Raw genomic sequence first — 18,881 nt, 5'->3', positions numbered from 1 at the left:
TCCTCGCCGGCTGTGGCCGCGTGCGTCATAGATGTGCGCGCGGCGTCGCGTGCTACGTCCTTTCCCTGGGCGGGAACAGCAAAATGGCGCCAGAACTAGTGGCGGGCTGAAGACGCTGGCTCCCCTCGAAGACGGCCCTGCGGTCCCCGGGCCGCCCCGGCCCCTCCCGGACATGGAGGACGTGGAGGCGCGCTTCGCCCATCTGCTGCAGCCCATCCGCGACCTCACTAAGAACTGGGAGGTGGACGTGGCGGCCCAGCTGGGCGAGTATCTAGAGGAGGTGAGTGCGGCCCCGGGGGAGTGGCGCGGGGTGGGCGGGCGGGGCCGCGAGGCGGGGCGGCGGGCCGGGGGCTGCTGGGCGGCGGCGCCCCGCCTCCTCGTCTGTGTCTGTCCGCGTTCTGGCCGAACTCGTTCTCAGGCTCGGTTTTTTTTTTTTTTTTTTTCCCTGTTCCACTTCTGCTTCTTGAAATTATCTCTTATTAAAGTAACCTGGAGTTGTCATCACAGGTCGCTACCGGTTAGTGAGCCGTGAAATGGATTTAGTGGGTGGTGACTAGCACTTTTCTCTAGTGTAGCAGAATAGACTAGAGTTTGTATGCATGTTTGGGTATTTGAGAGAGCTGGATCACGGGTGAAGAGGGATTTTTTTACCTTGGATTTTCAAACCAGTTTCGGGCTACTGTCCTGTTCCCCCTCGTCAGCATTTAGTCTTTCTTCATACTTGAGAGCCTTGTCTAGGCTTTGTAATGAGCTGTTTGCTCCATTTGTGCACTTCGCTTTCACTCCGCAGCCCATCTGGACTGCTCTCATGTTTATCAGCAGTGACGTGCATCCTGCCAAATCCAAGGGACGCTAGAAATGTGACCTTATTCAGCCCAGCAGCATTTGTTGGGCTGACCACTCCCTCTTTTTGGAACAGGTTTACTTGCTCTGATTTTTTCCTCGTGTCATTTGCTTACTCTTTCTCTGCTGTCCAGTCTGTGTGTTGAGCTCCTCTGGGCAGGTCCTGGGCCATCTTCTATATCTCTCCTAGACAGTCTCACGTATTTCCATGATTTTAAGTGTTACATGTATGAGGATAATTCTCAGATTTATAACTCCATCCCAGATCTTTTCTCTGAATTTATTTTCTGTGTCCAGCTAGTCACTTTTGACATTCTACTTAGATGTTCTGTGCAAGCATCTCAGATTTAATACATTAAAACAGAGCTTTTGGGGCGCCTGGGTGGCTCAGTCCATTAAGCGTCTGCCTTCAGCTCAGGTCATGATCTCAGGGTCCTGGGATTGAGCCCCGCATTGGGCTCCTGCTCAGTGGAGAGTCTGCTTCTCCCTCTCTCTCTGCCTCCCTCTCCCTGCTTGTGCTCTTTCTCAAATAAATAAATAAAATCTTAAGAAAAAAAGTGGAGCTCTTGCCTAAATCCCAGTCTTCCTGATCTTGGTAAATAGCACTACTGATCAATGAAAAGTGAGAGAGAGCTAAGAGCTGCTTTAGTGAAACCCCATGCTTCACACCCAGTTCACCCATGAATTCTGTTACACCACCAGAATTTAACTTGAATTCATCTGTTCTTTACCTCAGATTCGTGTAAAACTTTCCTTCCTAAGCTCCTTAAAGCTATTTTTGCCCCATCCAATTCATACTCTATCCAGTAGCAAGTGTGACTCAGCTGCAGTGGTGCCCCGTTTTAAACCCCTCGGGGGCTTCCTACCGCACTCAGCATAGAGTAGAAACCTTTTCTGAGTCTGGCCTTGCTGACTGTTTTAGCCTCATCTTGGGCTCCTCTCCACCTGTTCTTTTGAGCCAATCGACCTACAACTCTGGAACTCATTCTTTTTTTTTTTTTTGATAAGGAAATTTACTTATTTTACTGTTACTATTATTATTATTTTTAAAATAAACTCCACACCCAGCCTGGGGCTTGAATTCAGAACCCTGAGATCAAGAGTCGTATGCTCTACTGACTGAGCCAGCCAGGTGCCCCTGGAGCTCATTCTTGACCGAGGGTCTTTATGTTTTCTGCCCCCACTGGGGAATATTCTTTGTCCAGTTCTTTTTATAACTAATCCCCTCATCCTTTATGTCTCAGTTTAAATGTCAGCTCACCACACTGTCTAAAATAGTTCTCTTATAGTAAATTACTTGCTTTAGAATGTTTATCACAGTCTATTCTTTAACTTGTTCACTTGTTTGTGGTCTTTCCCTTCTAGAATGTAAATTATGCTAGGGCAGGGACCATGTGTATACTCTGTTCCCTTTGCATAATAGAATGCCTGGCACATAGTATGCATAGATTAAGTGTTTGTTGAATGAATACTTGATCTGTTGATCTCCTCTGTTTGGACATGTAGACTGCTGAGAAAATTCAGAGAATTGTGCTGGGTGGGGCTACTATGGGTTCAGGTTTCCACAGTGAGCAGGGTGCTTGGTGATGCCTGGTAAATCTACTTCCTAGCTTGGTCAGCTCCCTTCCGGCTTGCTTGCTTGCTTGCTTCCTTCCTTTCTAAAGATTTTATTTAATTAAAAAAAGTTTTTTCTTTTTTGAGAGAGCCTGTAGGGAGGAGGGGCAGGGGGGAAAGCAAGAGAGAATCTCAAGCAGACTCCATACTCAGTGTGGAGCCCGACGAATGGTTCGATCTTATGACCCTGAGTTTATGACCTGAGCTGATGCTTAACCAACTGAGCCACCCTGGCGATCCAAAGGCTTTTTAAAATTTTTTTATTTTTAAGTAATCTCTATACCCAGAGTGGGGCTTGAATTTACAGCCCTGAAATGAAGAGTTGCATGCTCTACTAACTGAGCCAGCAGGCCACTCCTCCCTTCATGCTTCTTTTGCTCTTCCAGACCTTCTCTACTCTTTGAAGTCCTGATTTCCCTGCTTCTGGTTTTGTCTTTGTCTTCCTTTTCATTTCCCATGCAGCTACCAGAAAGCTTTTTTTTGTTTTTTTTTGTTTTTTAACTCAACACATTGTATCATGTTGCTATTCTCTTTCATCCCTTGGTTTGTTCGTTGTTGTTGAGTGTCTGTTGTAGTCAAGAATCGTGTTAAACCCTGAGAAAATAGTGGCAAGGAAACAGTAGTCCCTGCTTCCCCCTTGTGGGAGGATGGATCCTAAGGAAGTAACCACGCAGAGTTGTTGGAACAGGTATTAGTTCTACAGAGAGGGTAAGAGATGGGCTCAGAGTCCTAGCTAATAAGTGGCAGAGCAGAGACCAGCCACCTCACTGTGTCTTTGTGTAAAAACAAACTGACAAGAGATTCAGAAGAAAAGTTGAGGACTCCAAGAAGAGTTTACCTGGGGGACCTAACTTTGGGTGAAAGGAGTTGGCTAGTCAAGTGAGCTGAAGAATGTTCCAAGGTTCTGAGGTGGGAAAGTGCTTGGCTCCATGGGGGACCTGGAGAGGGAGACCCTTGTGACCGCTATACAGCGAGTACGGGAGGGTGGGCAACTGGAGAGGGAAGCTGGTTAGCATGCGAGGCTCTCTTGAGGATTTGGGTTTCTTTCGTAAGAGTGGCAGAAAGCCATTAGGGTTCTGAGTGGAGTGATGTAATCTGCCTTGTGTCTTCAGAGAAGCACCTGCTTGTGAAGAGGAGGCTGGGGGGGAGTGAAGGGCGGGAAGAACCCAGTTAGTGTCAAGGTCTAGGCAAGAGGTGGGGCTGGCTGAGCAAGAATGGTGGTCAGTGTGGAGAGGAGCAGACAGGTTAGCATGGAGCATGGAAATGGCAGGGAACATGGCATGGACAATGGGGAAAGTGAGAGAAGACAGGAGGGAGCTAAGACTTGCAGGTTTGTGGACGGGTGGTTGGGGGGATATCTAGGGTTCAGTGTGGACCTGTCCGGTATGAATTTTGGTTAAGACATCCAAATGGTGTTTGAAGAAGGCAGTTGGACATATGGGTTTTAGGCTTAGACAGGAGGTCCAACCTGGAGCATGCATTTAGGAGTCGTTTGAAGGCAGGTGGAGTGTGAGGTCCTACCAGTGGGTGAGCCAGCCTAGGCTGAGAAGAAAGGGCCACCTCTGCAGCTCAGGGCCTGGGTGACTCAGCTGCCCTCTCCTTCATACCCTGTCCTTTCAGGGAAAGCCCTTCACTTACTTCCGGAATGCTCTGCGCTCTCGCAGACTGTCATGCTCCTCCACTGACCTGAAAAACTTCCTCTGTCCTTCAGGAGTTAATAGAGTTGGCCTCTTGGTGGTGTCCACCCAGACCGCCCCTTCTTTTGGCCCCCAGAGTGCCTAATGTCTAACCTTGCTCCGCAACACACCCTGTGCTTTGGACATGTTTGCATAATACTAATTTTCCTAAATAGTTGAATCCCGGGTCTGCTAACTGCCTTTGTGGGAGTGGTTGCTCTTCCTAACCCTAACCCTTCATCTGCCTGGGGAGTGTCTGTCTTTCAGGCTTAGCCCTGATGCCAGCATTTTGTTTGTTCATCAGACATTTATTGGACACCAGCTTCAGGCCCTGAGGTAGAGGCTGGAATTGGCCCTAACAAGGCAGTGAGAAGCCCCAGGCATGTGGGCCACACTGCAGGAGCGTTCACACCAGGACATCTGAGAGCGGGCCTTCTGGGCAGATGGAAAGCAAAGGCAAAGAGCTTGAAAAAACATGTTGGGGCTTCAGAGTGCTGTTTGCTGAGATTCGTGCAGGAGAGGGGGCAGGTTGTGGGGACCCCCTGGGTTAAGTCTGGAGATAAAAAGCTTGGGGACATTTAGCTGTCTTGGGGTGGCTCTAAGCACAGTCCTGCAGTGTAGGAGAGCACAGTGCTGTAGATGGGTTTGGGAATTGTTGGCATATGGTCTGTGGACCACTGACACTTGAGGTGATAGGAGCTGGGGCTCAGGGGAATCTTGTGGGGGGGGTCCGGGCTTGCAGAGGAAGGAGGAAGACTCATTTGGAAGTATTTCCTTAGTTTCTGCTCAAAGGATTTAGAGCTCAGCGATCTGTGTCTGTCCTCCCCACTGCTGAGGTTCCTGTTTCCTCCTCTCAGGGTGAGGGGTCTTCCTGCCTGATGCTATCCAAGTTGGCCTTGACTTGGATGGGCTCAGGGGAGCGCCTCCAGAAGGGAACCGCTATGCAGCTCTAGCTGTTTGTGGCTGATAGACTCTAGGGGCCTCCTTTTCCAGAACACTGCGTCTACCCTCCAAAAATTAAAAAACAAACAAAAAAAACCAGAGCTCCGGGCAGTGTCAGTGCTCGAGGGGTGCCTTGTGATGAGCAGGCACTGCAGGCTGGGTGCTAGGTGGGCTCTGTGGGGAGAAGTGTACGCAGATTTGGGCTTCCCAATGCCCTGGTGTTGTGTCTTGCAGCTGGACCAGATCTGCATTTCTTTTGACGAGGGGAAAACCACAATGAACTTCATTGAGGCAGCGCTGTTGATCCAGGGGTCTGCCTGTGTCTACAGTAAGAAGGTGGGCATCACCTGGCTGGTGGTCTAATGGGACTGAGGTTCACTCTCCTGGGGCAGGTGTCAGGCTCACCCCTGTCTGTTCCCTGTCTTGCCGGTGCCTCCTGTCTCCCCTCTTCCTCACCACCTTGTAACACAGCTTGGATTTATAATGGAACAATTATAATTGAAGAACCAACTTGGATTTATAATTGCAGGGCCTGCTGCTAATGCTAAACATCCAACAGTGTACAGGAGAGCCCCACGCAACAAAGAATTATCCAGTCTAAAATGTCAGTAGTCCCAAAGCCCAGAAACCGTGTTGGTAGAGTAAAAGGAAAAGCAGAATGAAGGGAACATCTTGAGGAATAACCGATATTTAGGAAGTGCCCACCAGAAGGAAAAGTCAGAGAAAGGCAAATAAAAAAAATGTTCAGAAGTCAGAGATGTAGAGACTTTTAAAGGGGAAGAAAAAAAGACCAAAATTGTTGAATTTAGTGAATTGACCCACACAGGAAAGGTTTTCAGGCGTCTAGTGGGTCTGTAATTAGAAAGTCACCAGGGGTTTTAGTGAGAGGAGAGTGAGACTGTGGGGTGGGGAGAGGCAAGGAGGCACCACATGACCCCTTGTAGGACAGGTTATAGGGAGGGGGACAAAGATGGGCAGTAAGTAAAGCAGCTGTAATCCATCTCATGCCCAGCTAGCCCCTGCCTGGCCTAGTGAGATCAGAACCGGACAGTGGGCAGGTATCAGGATTTCTTAAAACATCTTAGTGACAGCCGGGATTGAACACCACAGAGCTGAAGGGTGAAAGGGCAGGTGGGGCGGCAGATGAAGCAAGATCCCGGTAGAAATAGTTGAGGAGTGGGTCAGGGCCGTGGGTTGCTGGGCCTCATCTCAGGAGTCTGGAGGGAGAAGTCAGTATTGATGTAGAGAAGTTGGACACAGGGATTTGGAGAGTTCCTGCCTGGGACCCCAATTTTCATAACGGAGAATAAAAGTCAGTTGCTGAGAATCAGCTTCTGGGTAGGAAATTTGGAGAGTGAAATTTGGTGCAAGTTCAGAATACTCCTGAGGGGAAGGCAAAACAGGACTGAGAGCACGGGCAGTCTGATGGAGACTCCGTGCATCTTGCTCTTTGTGTGTTTCCTCCAGCCTTGCTTGCCATCCCCTAGTGGGGGAGCAAGGAAAAGTGGGTGACAGCGCTGGTCCAGAATTGGCAGTTTAGAGGACGGGAGAAAGAGAAAAGGTGCACAGGAGGTGAGCCTTTGGAAGTGTATAATGGGGTCCCAACTAGGGCAGGGTGAGCGGTCTACGTTCAGGCCTAACTTGCATAGGACACAATGGACTTACCTCTGGGCAGCAGAAGTCATTAAGACAGTTTAAGATCTTGTTGGTTTTTGTCCTAGATAATCCCATTAAATCAGATTTCTATGTTCTGCATTTGTCCTAAGAAGGAATGCTTGCAGCTAACCTTGCACAAGATGTGAGGTGACAGATAGATGCGTGGGTGTCTGGTAAAGCAGGTGCAAAGACATGTTAGAATAAAGTCTGGAAGCTGTGGGGCATCAGTGTCCAGCAGGACTTTCTGAAATGATGCAGTTGTTCTGTAATCTGGGCTGTCAAAGATGGTAAGTACTAGTTATGTGTGGCCACCAAACCCTTGAAATGTGGCTAGTGTGACAGAGAAATTTTGAGTTTTACTAACTTTGTTAACTTAAATTTAAATTGGTAAAGCCACATGTAGCTAGTGGTTGTGGATTAGGTCATGCAGCCTGAGATTCACGCATCCATGGGTGCAAATCCTGGACCTACCCCTGATCCAGGTGACTTTTTCTCTCTGTTTATTCTCCTATGAAATGGGAACAGCAGTGATAACTACTTCAGACAGACCAGATGGGATGAAGCATGAACACAGTCCTGTATGTTTGGCAGATGCTTAAAAAAGTTAATGTTTATTAATCCTGATAAACGGGGCCCATTCCGTTGTGCTCACCACTGTGTCCAGTGTCTAGCGCCAAGCCCCATATATAAAAGAAGTGCAATAAACATCTGTTGTGTGGAAAAAAAAAAAGGCAGGACCAAGAAGAGAGAGTTGTATGTGCTCTTGGGCGCCGTTACTCCAGAAGGAATGGCCCAGAGGTGGCCCATGTGCACACCCTGCTGGTCAGCATCTCAGAAATCCTGAGCCTCACCATAATGGTGGGGTCCCGGAGGTGGGGCACTGGTGGCCCACACCTGCGGGAGGGAAAGGAGCGAGCTATGGGTTCTGGGCGGGAGCAGCACGGAGATGGGCCAGTGGGCCGCACACAGGCTGGTGTGCAGGGCCTGCAGGCAAGCAGCACTGTCTGGGGACAGAGGAAGAGGAGAGGACCCCAGCTGATGAGACATGAGTCTTTCTGGCAGCTACATCGGCAGAACTTGTGCTGGAAGTGTTGGAGAGGACAGTGGGCTTCTCCACGTACGGGTTTGTCTCTTTGTGCACAGCGAGGGCTCTGGGGAGGGCCATAGAGCATCTGGGGCAGACTTTTCTTTCCACTCCTCACTGTCTGCTTCTGGTCACCAGGTGGAATACCTCTACTCACTGGTCTACCAGGCTCTTGATTTCATCTCTGGCAAGAAGTGAGTACTGGTCTGAGCCAGGAGGTGGAGGCCTGTGTGTCTGCCCTGCCTGCAGCTTGGGGGGCAGCCCTGGCAGCCTCCCAGACATCCATGTGTTGGTTCTCTCTCAGGCGGGCCAAGCAGCTCTCCTCAGTGCGGGAAAATGGGGCCAATGGGGACACCAGCTCCACAGCTCCCCAGGAGGTGGAGGACCAGGTGAGATTTCTTGGGTGCGTGGCCACTGCCCACTGTGCATGTGCCACGCGCTGCTCCTGAGCTCTGTCTCCCCACAGTTCCTGTCGCTGGATGACCTCCCTGACTCCCGTGCTAATGTGGATCTGAGGAACGACCTGCCCCCCCGTGTGAGTGCCCCTCTGTCTGTAGGGGCTGCGTTTAGCTGAAGGGGGTGTTGGAAGGTGTCATCCCACTTGGGGCCCGCAGGACCTGTGGCTCACCCACTCTTGGCCTCCATGCAGGAGGTCCTCATCGTCCCTCTTCTGCCCATGGCCCTTGTGGCCCCTGATGAGATGGAGAAGAATGCCAGCCCCCTGTACAGGTACCGGCCTGAGCCTGGCTGAGGGGAGTCAGATGAGGGGAGAGGGCTGCTTGGGAAGGATCTCTGCAGTGGCTGTGTTTTTGCCCGCATAGCTGTCAGGGGGAGGTCCTGGCCAGCCGGAAGGATTTTAGGATGAATACGTGTACCCCCCACCCCAGAGGAGCCTTCATGTTGGAGCCAGTGGGCATCTCCCCCATGGAGACACTGATGCCAAGGAACCAGAAGGGTGAGGGCTTGGATATGGGGAGCTTAGGAAGGAAGGGTCCCCTGTGCCTGCCAGAATGCCAGTTCTGGCACCCCTTCCCCAGGCACCTGCACTGAAGATGGGTCTTCACTTTCCCTTTGCTCCCTCTTTGCCCGTTGCTGGCTCAACCCAGGGTGCCTGTGTCCTGTGCCAGATCTCGACTCTCCCTGCCCAGCCCCTGGGAGGGGCCCCTTGGGGGAGGGGGAGGGCTGACCCTATCCAATCTCTTGTCTTTCCCAGAGCCTGAGAGGGCTGAGGAGCAGCCAATGGAAGTCCCTGTGGTCAGCGTCTCCCAGGAGCCAGGTGAGAAGAGAGGACGTGGTGGACTTGCGGGGTGCAGGTGGGGGTGGAGGTCGGGGGATGGGGCTCTGCGCGGGGCTGTGCTCAGCTACCCCACGGATGAGGTGTGGGGAGCAAGGAAGCCTGGCTTCTTTGTGCCCAGGCCTCGGCCTCCCTCCCCACCTTGGCCCGCCGTGCTGTCTTGGTCTCATGACTGCCCTCTGACCATTCTTGGGCCTGTGAGGGTTGGACCTACTGCTCCTCTCTGGACAAGCACGGATGGTAGCATTTCAGGAGGAAAACTGCTAAAAAGGAAAAGGTGCCAAAAAAACAGCGTGGCATGATGAGAAGAGTGTGAAATGCCCTGCTACTTTCTCTGGGTCTGATGAATGAGGCTGAGTGAAGGAAGGGCCTCAAAGGTTCTCCTGGGTGTTGGTCAAGGGCAGCCTCCCACCTGCTGTCTGGTTTCTTACTCCCCTGCTCAGGTGCCTCTCCAGAAGGCCCAATGCCTGGAGGTGGTGGTGAGGATGATGCAGAGGGGGCAGCAGAGCTCCCTGAAGCCACAGCCCCCGAGGGCCCTCAGGAACCCCAGGAACCCAGGAGCCCGCAGCAGGTGGGACCCTGACTGAGGCCTGCAAAGCTCGAGCTGTCAGCCGGGCAAGCTTCCCCACCTGTACATGGGCTTTGCCCCCAGGCCTGTAGGTCTCTGCTCCTTCCCTCTGGTCCTTGCACACCAGGGTTGTGGGTGCACCCTCCAGATAGCCTTGGACCTGGCTTTGCACCCAGCCCTTTAGGGCAGTGCCTATCACGTCTTTCCTCTTTCTGAGCAGAACAGCTGCAGCTCCTCAGAACGGAGCTGGGGTTCAAGGGTCTGAGCCCTGTGGTGTTGGCTACCACCTAGGATGGCAGCTGGTTTCCAAAGCTGACTCTTCTGAGGTCAGGCTGGCCGGAGGGGGTGGGACTTTGGAAACTTTGGCTGCTTCCCTCCACCCCCAAGGGTCAGCTTTGTGTTTCAGCCTGGAGCTGAGAAATCTTTTTATTAAACTCTGATGCACATAGGAAAAATGTTATCATTTGTTAATTTTGATTGGTAGATGCATGATGTTTATATTATTATTATTATTTGGTATATTTTAAAGAAAAAAAAAAGCACCCCATGACCACTAGTTTACTAGTTTGTATGTTCTAAAATTTTTCCTAGTTTTTGTTTGCCCTCAGAGGGTCCCTGAGGGGTTCTTGACATCTGACCCCAGAGCACAGCTGCTGGGCTGCCTGTGCCTTGGGTGGCGGGGGAGGAGAGAGGGATCCTGGGGTTGTTTCTTTCTTTTTTTTTTTTTTTTAAAGATTTTATTTGTTTCTATGAGAGAGAGAGAGAGAGCACATGAGAGGGGGGAGGGTCAGAGGGAGAAGCAGACTCCCTGCCGAGCAGGGAGCCCAATGCGGGACTCGATCCCGGGACTCCAGGATCATGACCTGAGCTGAAGGCAGTCGCTTAACCAACTGAGCCACCCAGGTACCCCCTTGGGGCTGTTTCTTTGCAGGGTGCTGCCCAGCCTAGTCGGTGCGTGCTACGGGAGCGAGAGGAGCCAGCGCCCCTGATGAAGGTGAGGGGCAGTGGGGCTAAGACCCACTGCCAGAGCCCCACTGCCCACCCCTCACTCCTGCTAGCATTCAGAGCCTTGGATGCCTGGGCTCCTAACCTGAGGCCCTTTGTGCTGGCTTTCTTTTGCAAGGAATCTTCTTTCTCCAGAAATTAAGTCACCTCTTCTGCCGCTCTGGGGCACCTCCCTCCCTGGTGTGTCACCCTTGGTCCTGGATCCTCTGGCAGTCACTGCACTCAGTGTCTGGGCTTTTGAGGGAGGGTGCACATCCCCCGCTCCCCCCGCCACAGTGTCTGCTTGTGCTCTCTGCTCAGGAGACTCCGGACCCCTGGCAGAGCCTGGACCCCTTTGACTCCCTGGATTCTAAGCCCTTCAAGAAAGGTAATTGGGTGGAGGGTCACCTTCACTTGGGCATCTGTGGATGGGTTCTCTGGAGCACTGGTGGTTGATGAGGGTGGGCTCCATACCGGTTAGGAGCCTGGTGGGGCTGTGCTCCCTTGTGCAGTTGCTCCTGGAGTGTGTGGGTGCCATAACCTGCCCCAGGGCCCGAAGTTGTGCTCGGAGACATAGTCGTTTGCCCCCAGGTAGGCCGTACTCTGTGCCCCCCTGCGTGGAGGAGGTTCCAGGACAGAAGCGCAAGAGGAAGGGCGCCACCAAGCTGCAGGACTTCCACCAGTGGTACCTGGCTGCCTGTGAGTGGTGGTGGGGCTGGGCCAGGGCAGGAGGGTCCAGGTACAGCCTACAGGGACTTGGCTTGGTTCCTGCTGACCAGATTCTCTTGAAGATGCTGACCATGCTGACAGCAGGAGGCCCCGGCGAAAGGGCCCGTCCTTTGCAGGTGAGGTCATCTCTTGAGGGACAGTGGTGCTGTGCCATATTCTGTCTGCCTCCCCTTGACCTGGGGGGTGCCCAAGGCTCTAGGTGGACTGGGGGTGCCCTGTGCAGGACACGGGAGCCCCTCTCACAAGGCTTTCATATGCAGACATGGAGGTCCTGTACTGGAAGCATGTGAAGGAGCAATTGGAGACTCTCCGGAAGCTGCAGAGGCGGGAGGTAAGTACTGGCCACCGTCTGGACCCCACACGGCCCCCAGTGGGGACAGCAGTGCCCCTCATAGATGCCGTCTGCACAGATGGCCGAGCGGTGGCTGCCGAGGCCTGAGGAGGGGCTGTGGCCTGTGGAGGACCAGCTGGAGGACTCCCTGGAGGATCTGGGGACAGCAGGTAGGAGCCTACTGGGACGGGCCAGGGTGGGGGCTTCAGCATCCGCTGCCAGCAGACCTGCTTCCTGCTGGGTCTTCTCTGTCTACCAGCAGATGACTTCCTAGAGCCTGAGGAGTATGCAGAGCCTCAGGAGGCAAAGCCTGGGGAAGCTGCAGACCTGGGTAGGTCTGAGAGGGGGCTGCTGGCCAGGAGGCCACTAGGGGCCTCCGAGGACAGGGGAGGGAGGAAAGGGTGTGGCCTGTGGCCACAGCAGCTCATAGTTGCCCCTTTTCCAGAAGCAGAGGCCATGCCAGTGTCCCTGAGCTATGAGGAGCTGGTCCGAAGGAATGTGGTAAGTCTGAGTTAGAGCAGGTGGGCTGCTGGGCGAGGGACCCCTGCAGAGAAGGTGGCAGCTCCCTGGTCCTCCCCTAGGAGCTCTTCATCGCCACCTCTCAGAAGTTCGTCCAGGAGACAGAGCTGAGCCAGCGCATCAGAGACTGGGAGGACACTATCCAGCCCCTGCTCCAAGAGCAGGTGAGGGGTCGGGCCAAGCTCTGGCTGAGAAGGAGGGACTCCCCTGCTGCCTGCCTTGATTTTGCCCCAGGATCTTGCCCCTCCTCCTTGCAGGAACAGCATGTGCCCTTTGACATCCATACTTACGGGGACCAGGTAGTCTCAAGGTTCAGCCAGCTCAACCAGTGGTGTCCCTTTGCGGAGCTAGTTGCTGGCCAACCTGCCTTCGAGGTGTGTCGTTCCATGCTGGCGTCCCTGCAGCTGGTGAGTGGCCTGGGGAGCCTGGGAGGGAAGTGGTCCCCGACTCTGCTGACACCTCCTCCCTACAGGCCAACGACTACACCGTGGAGATCACCCAGCAGCCGGGGCTGGAGGCGGCCGTGGACACCATGTCCCTGAGACTACTCACGCACCAGCGGGCCCACAAGCGCTTCCAGACCTATGCTGCCCCCTCCATGGCCCAGCCCTGATTTGGGGAGCACTGAGGCTGAGGGGTGGGCTCTGGAGGTCCATCCCTCATGGGTGCTGGGCATGCATCTGCTCACTCTACCCTTGTTTCCTGGCTGGCCCAGCCCAATAAAATGGTGTTGCCATCCCACCTAACCCTTAAAAAAATTAAACTCCTGCTCTGTGCAGAGAAAGGGCTGCCTATGCCCTACGCCCTCGGCGAGTGACCAGGTCCTGAGCCCTTTCCTGCCTTGGCCTTCTGGGGCTGCTGGGACAGAGGACAGGCACACAGTTTGATCACACCCTCTTTAATGACTTGATTCAGCGCAGGACGCTGCGGAAGGCAGCCATGTGGCACCTCACGCTGTCCGCAATCTGCTGTGCTGATTTGGCCCGGCCGTAGTAGTCTGTGAAGAGGCCATCAGGGCTGAGCAGGTAGATGGCGATGGAGTGATCCACAATGTAATCCTGGTCCTCATCCTTAGGGCCAGCGCTGTAGTATACGCGGTAGCTGCGGCTCACCTGGGCTACCTGCTCAGCAGAACCGGTCAGGCCCAGCAACCGTGGGTGGAAGTCCTGCACGTAGCGGGCCATGGCTGCGACAGTGTCCCGTTCGGGGTCCACAGTAATGAAGATAGGCTGCACTGGGGGCAGGCCAGGCTCAGCCTCCAGCTTCTGTACCACCTGCACCAGCTTCTCCAGCTCATCCGGGCAGATGTCGGGGCAGTGAGTGAATCCAAAGTACATCAGGACCCAGTGACCCCGGAAGTCAGCTTTGCAGCGAGCCCGTCCCCGGTGGTCCAGCAGGCTGAAGTCACCCTGGCCCACGGCTGCCTGGCGCAGGGCCTCTGTCCGCTGTTGCTGCCGCCGCTGCTCCTTCTCAGCCCTTGCAGCCAGCCAGGCCCCGCCCAGCCCAGCCCCAAACAAAGCAGTGATCAATAGCCTGGTCCGAAACCCAGGGCCCTGGGGCTGGCTCTGACGGCTTGCCTCTCCAGGGCCCTGCCTTGACATGAGCCGGTACCTCACGTGTAGGGCCTCACCTCCTGGGGTCCAAAGGAGAGCTGGGGGCTTGAGAGGAGAGAGCCTATGCCAAGCCTTGGGTGTCCAAACCAGCAGCAGCATTGCCCTAATGCTCCTGGAAGAGAGCACAGGTGTCAGGGGCCTGTAGAGGCCTCAGCCTCCTGGGTCAACCCCCATGGCTCTGGGGAGACTGGACACCATCCAAAGGACCAAGCCCATACTCAGGCTCACCACAACTGCTCCCTTAGTGCTCTGCAGAGCACAGAAGTGCTTCACCGATGGAAGCTCAGCTCCAGCTTAGGTGTCCCCCCAACGCCCACGCCTGTTAGCATGTCCTCCCACCCTGGCCCTCGGTCCTGCGCCTGCAACTCTGTGTGGCCTGGGAAGCACTCCTGCACCTCACCATCTTAGCTGACGGAAAGCATTCCAAGTGCATGCCTTGCCTGAGTTCCTGAGCATGTGTATCTGTTTGCAATAAACCATTTTTGGAGGCGGGGGAGTCTGGTTTCACCCCCCAAGGATGGACTCCTCCGGCCCTTCTGCGGCCTGCCCACCCCGCGCTCAGCGGCAACCCTGTGCGCCCACACCATTTCGCCCACAGGGCGCCCCTTCTATGTCGAGCTTTCCTGGTGCTCTCACCCCGGGAGAGAAGCGAGGTCTCGACGGGCATAAACCCACCCTCTTCACATCCGGGATTCCGACACCGAATTCGGTGTCCTCCCTGCCTTTCTCGCAAGAGCCCCAGGAAAGTTTGCCAGGTGGAAGTCCCAGGACTCGCCCTCACCTGTTCGGCTGCTGAGAAGACCCTCCCGGGGATTCCTACACGTCTGGTCTCCGCCACGGCCGGGGGCTTGCGCTCGGGGCTCGATGACCTTCGGCACGTCCCAAAGCCTCTCCACGCCAGCTTCCTCCTTTACATACGCCCTCTAAGCTGTGCCCGGGATATGCCTGGCAAGCGAAGGCGGCCTGTGGATACTTCCTGGGCCCCTCTCTCCTGGGAGCCCCCACTTCCAGGGCGCCCTCCGGGACCCGCAGCGTTCTGCCCAGCGGTAAGGTCAGAAGGCGGGACACCGGCGGGGGCCACGCACCGGGCACGACCCAGGCTCTCTGGGACCCGGCGTCGGTATCGCGAGTTAGGGGACAGCCCCGCTCTCTGCGAGCTAGCCGCAGCGGCGGGCTCAACCACGACACACGGTCGGGGTCGCCAGGGTTCGGCGCTCCCGGCGCGCTCGACACCAGCGCGCATGCGTCAAGGGCGTCGCGCAGGCGCAGGGGCATGCGCATGCAGGCGTGAGGCGCCCCTCTTCTCCCCGCCCCCTGCCCCCACGCGCGTGCGCAAAAGTTGTCCGTCGCCACCTGAGGCTAAGTGCGGGGCGAGGCGCGGCTTCCTCTCTGGCCCCGCCCCTCCCTGCTCCCTTGGGCGGCCGCCGCACCTCCCTCGGAAGCCTCGGTGCTCGCTCCCTCTCAGCCTTCCGCCGACCGCCCGCGCGCCAGGCGCGGACCCGGCTTCGTGCCCACCGGCCTTACTGCTGTGTGTCGGTCCGCGGGCACGACGTCTCCTAAAGGCCACCGGGCGCGAGGAGGGGCAGGGATCGGCGCTCGCCGCGGCGCAGCCTCGAGCCCACCGCCGCCGGGGCCGGCCCCCCGATTCGGCTCCGCGGAGCCGGCCCGAAGCGCCGCGGTGGGGGACAAGGGGGTCCCGGGGGAGGGCGGGAGGACCTGGGGCCCGCGGATGAGGATCCGGGACTCAGGAAGGAGAGTGGCCAGGGCCAGGGCTCGGGGAAGGAAAAGAGATAGGAACTCAGAGAAGGGAAGCGGCCGGGTTTGGTGGGGAGGGACGGAGGGCTCCTGGCGCCCACTGTCCACGGGCGCGTGGAACTCCTCTTGCTCCCGGGCGCGAGGGTCCCGGAGCATAGCTCTCAGTCCAGGCCCAGGTCCAGGCTCTGCGCCCGAGCATGCACTCGAAGCAGCCCCGGGGCTGAGCATTCTTCCAGCACCCAAGAGGCTATGGGACCAAACTACCAGAGTTAGGAAGGGGAGACTGAGCTCACATTAGGAGACCCACCCAGACAGAGGCCACACAGGGTCCAGCAGGCACAGGTGCTCACCAGTGCTCTAGCCAGCTCCTGGGCATGGCTAGGGAATACTTGCCCCTCCAAACTTCAAGTCCACCACCAGAGCGGATGGGCTCCCCACCAGCTTTTTTTTTTTTTTTTCCCATCCATTTGACAGGGAAAGAGACAGCGAGAGAGGGAAAACAAGCAGGGGGAGTGGGAGAGGGAGAAGCAGGCTTCCCGTGGAGCAAGGGTGCCCAGTGCGGGGCTCGATCCCAGGACCCCAGAATCACGACCCCAGCCGAAGGCAGACGCCTAACAACTGAGCCACCCAGGCGCCCCTCTCCACCATTTTCTGACCGAGGATGAAGGCTGTGGGGGGAGGCAGAGGGGGCTGGAAGTGATAAGGAGCCTGGAGCTTCCTAGGGGATGTGGGGAATTCTGCCTCTTGGGTCAGTCATGAAAGGTTAAGGACCCTGAACATTGAGGCCAAGTTCCCTATGGGGGAGGGGGCATCAGTCAGGTCACCCTCTTGAGTTGGTGGTCAGGCATCTTGTTTTGTTTTTTAAATAATCTCTACACCCTAGGTGGGGCTTGAAACCACGACCCTGGCTTCAAGGGTTGCATGCTCTATCAACTGAGCCAGCCAGGCGCCCCAGTGGTCAGGCATCTTGTGATGAGGGGACACTGACCCTGGGGTTGGTCCAGATCGTCTGTTTTGGGGGAGGTCCCATGGTCCCCTGATGGGGATCTGGACTTTGTGCGGTCAGAGGTCAGGCGTCTTTAATACGCAGGAGGTAGACCCAGAGTCTGGGGTCAGGTTACCTGTGATGACTAGGAGGCGTTAATAGTGGCTGACACCTCTGGCTTCATACAGGAGTCCATCCACAGGAACCAGCCTCCTGCCCTGATCCACAGGACAGCAGCCCACTCCCTCCAGCAGCCCCTACATCTGGCCAAACTCCCCTGCATCAGGACTCCCAGTGACCTTCAGTGACCCCTGCACTGACACTGTCATCAGCAACCATGATGAGTGTCCAAGACTATGACCACAGATTTATGAACAGTTCTGATAAGTCCTCATTAATGACTGGTCTGACCCATCAGGGATATTGACCAATGTCCTATGGTGATTAGAGATGCAACAGTGATTTTGATCAAGTCCCTATTAATGACTCCAATCGAAGTTTCTCTGAAGACAGAAGTTCAATGACCATCAATGGCCCATAAATAACTTAGGTCATTCATCAGGGTTGGATATTGATCAATCAGTGATTCTTCAGAGATTCTGGCCAATATTACTAACAATAACCTAGATCAGTGAGCAGTCAGCCCACCTGAGCTCTGGATGACAGTGAATAGAGAAATCGACTCCAGTTTATCCAAGTTGTGCCCCGCCCTTCAGACCCCATCTCTTGATCATTGGTACCTGCTGGCAGGGGTGCTGAGTGCACTGCACAGCTAGCCCCCTTACTTTCCCTGGTTAGGACTTCAGCTGGAGTTCTAAGCAGTTGTAGTGGATGTGCCGCTGGTGGAGAGGGAATGGGAAAGAAATTGTCCTGATCTGGTATGGGGAGTGATGAGGAGGACTATCCTGAGGGCTCAAGTCTGGGGAACCAAGGAGAGGAACACCCAGTTCTTCCTTTGGGAGTCCTGACTGGGGTACCCAAGGGGCTGGATAACTTGGTCCTGCTATGGGGGCCGATGGGGGGGGCACCTAAGTTCTGTCCTGGGGGTGAGAAGCCTGGGTCTGCCTTTGGGGACTCCGTCTAGGCCAGGCTTGAAATTAAAAACTGGCTTTGGGTTGCTAACCTCTTTAAGGTCTGGAGAGGAGGCATCTTCTAACCTTGCGGTCCACAGGCAGCCAGGGCAGGTAAGAGGACCGGGCTGACCTTGTCACCCACTCCCCCTGTGCAATAGTTGTCTGTGAGCTGCTGCCCAGACTTGGCCAGGGCCTGGGTCAGCGCCACTGTCTTCTCCAGGTCCATGCCTTGCAGTGGCATGGCCGTTAGCATGGCCCCGAGGCACGGGATACGGCGCTGTAGCCAACACGATGGGGGTGCTGCCACAGCGGTGGGTTATCCTGGGGTCACTGACAGGGGTGGGGCTCTGTGGGGCCCCCGGGGGCAGGCGGTCTCTGGGGCTGATCTTGGGCTCAGAGGCGCCCATAAGTTCCCGCGCACCAATTTGCACGCCCTGCGCGCTCCCGTCCACAGCGCGCACGAAGCCCCTGAGGTCTCCCTAGCTCGGGCGGCCTGTCTCGTTCAGACAGATCAGCTACGGGAGTCGCTTGGGCTGTGGAGGGCCCTGGCTCCCTGTGGCCCCATCGCTCCGGGCCTGCGGGGTGCGAGACAGCTGGAACCTGCCGCCGCCCTGTGTCCGTGTTTCTGCGGCAGGTGCACTTGTCCCGACGGGATCCGGTTTCTCCCTTTCGTATCCGCACCTCTGTCCTGTGTCTGTGTTGTCCGTGTGCGTGTCTCCGTGTGCGGCTTCCACTTCTCGGGCTCAGAACTTGACCCCGGCCTGTACCTGTCCCGGACAGTGGCCCTCACCGGTCCTGCTTTAGATTCCAGACGCGTTCCGCCGGGCCTGGCCCGCGGCCGCAGGAGGACGGCGGATGGGCCGGGCCGCCCAGACAGGCGGGATTCTGGGCCAATGGCCGCCTCAGGGGGGCGGGACGACCCTGCTCTCTTCTGCCCCGACCAATCACGAAGGCCCCCGGGCGCGCGACTTCCGTGCCTTCCCGGGCCCGAGTATCCCGCCGCGCACGCTCCCCGCCCCGCGCGCCCGCCGCGAACGCAGAGAGGGGGACACGCTGCTGGCTCGGGAAGCTTTAAGCAAACGTCTGTGGGGCTGCGCCCTCCCGGCCGGTCAATCATCTGCATTGGTCAGGACCCGGGCCAGGTAGTCCGAGTGCCGGATCCCGAAGGTCCAGCCGCGAGGCTTCCGGTGCTGCGGGACCAGGAGACATCGCTGA

General features: G+C 55.9%; 3 protein-coding genes across 11 annotated transcripts in view; 1 reads left to right on the top strand and 2 right to left on the bottom strand.

Annotated features, from left to right (window-relative positions):
* Window positions 1-49: 49 nt before the first annotated feature.
* NCAPH2 (non-SMC condensin II complex subunit H2) lies at window positions 50-12,998 on the top strand. Of its 7 annotated transcripts, none has more exons than XR_003520033.1 (20): window positions 50-280; window positions 5,310-5,411; window positions 7,954-8,009; window positions 8,120-8,204; window positions 8,282-8,350; window positions 8,465-8,544; window positions 8,637-8,770; window positions 9,029-9,091; window positions 9,553-9,680; window positions 10,609-10,671; window positions 10,983-11,049; window positions 11,253-11,360; window positions 11,453-11,506; window positions 11,651-11,721; window positions 11,801-11,891; window positions 11,981-12,052; window positions 12,167-12,222; window positions 12,303-12,404; window positions 12,475-12,647; window positions 12,713-12,998. XR_003520033.1 is itself a non-coding variant. In XM_027594853.1 (20 exons), the coding sequence occupies exons 1-20, from the start codon at window positions 173-175 to the stop codon at window positions 12,851-12,853; spliced, it is 1,797 nt and encodes a 598-aa protein (XP_027450654.1). In that variant the 5' UTR covers window positions 50-172; the 3' UTR covers window positions 12,854-12,998. The 7 variants fall into 7 exon arrangements, 6 of the variants coding, with proteins under 6 accessions (XP_027450654.1, XP_027450656.1, XP_027450653.1 ...); XM_027594853.1 differs by having other exon boundaries at window positions 10,986-11,049; window positions 12,498-12,647; XM_027594855.1 differs by having other exon boundaries at window positions 11,984-12,052; window positions 12,170-12,222; window positions 12,498-12,647.
* Window positions 12,999-13,119: 121 nt separating this feature from the next.
* On the bottom strand, window positions 13,120-15,075 carry LOC113922674 (protein SCO2 homolog, mitochondrial). The gene is made up of 2 exons (XM_027594857.1): window positions 14,635-15,075; window positions 13,120-13,965 (listed from the first exon to the last, which is right to left on the bottom strand). Exon 2 carries the CDS (start codon window positions 13,950-13,952, stop codon window positions 13,152-13,154), a length of 801 nt encoding a protein of 266 aa, XP_027450658.1. The 5' UTR covers window positions 13,953-13,965; window positions 14,635-15,075; the 3' UTR covers window positions 13,120-13,151.
* A 1,081-nt stretch (window positions 15,076-16,156) lies between these two features.
* Window positions 16,157-18,881, bottom strand: part of ODF3B (outer dense fiber of sperm tails 3B) — a 28,668-nt gene continuing 25,943 nt past the window's right edge. For all 3 annotated transcript variants that reach the window (XM_035721902.1, XM_035721903.1, XM_035721901.1), the window contains one exon: window positions 16,157-18,856. In XM_035721902.1, the coding sequence (XP_035577795.1) occupies window positions 18,776-18,856 (81 nt within the window). In that variant the 3' untranslated portion in view covers window positions 16,157-18,775. The remainder of the gene's footprint in view (window positions 18,857-18,881) is intronic.

This window comes from Zalophus californianus, chromosome 9 (genome assembly GCF_009762305.2).
Source record: "Zalophus californianus isolate mZalCal1 chromosome 9, mZalCal1.pri.v2, whole genome shotgun sequence".
In the NCBI taxonomy this organism is placed as follows: Eukaryota; Metazoa; Chordata; class Mammalia; order Carnivora; family Otariidae; genus Zalophus; species Zalophus californianus.
This window is presented reverse-complemented; position numbering and strand designations above follow the sequence as displayed.

Coding starts and splice junctions, on each gene's coding strand:
- NCAPH2 (XM_027594851.1), top strand. CDS start 173: ATGGAGGACGTGGAGGCGCGCTTCGCCCATCTGCTGCAGCCCATCCGC. Junction 11,892..11,980: donor GGAGGATCTGGGGACAGCAG/GTAGGAGCCTAC, acceptor TCTGTCTACCAG/CAGATGACTTCCTAGAGCCT. Junction 12,053..12,166: donor TGGGGAAGCTGCAGACCTGG/GTAGGTCTGAGA, acceptor CCCCTTTTCCAG/AAGCAGAGGCCATGCCAGTG.
- LOC113922674 (XM_027594857.1), bottom strand. CDS start 13,952: ATGCTGCTGCTGGTTTGGACACCCAAGGCTTGGCATAGGCTCTCTCCT.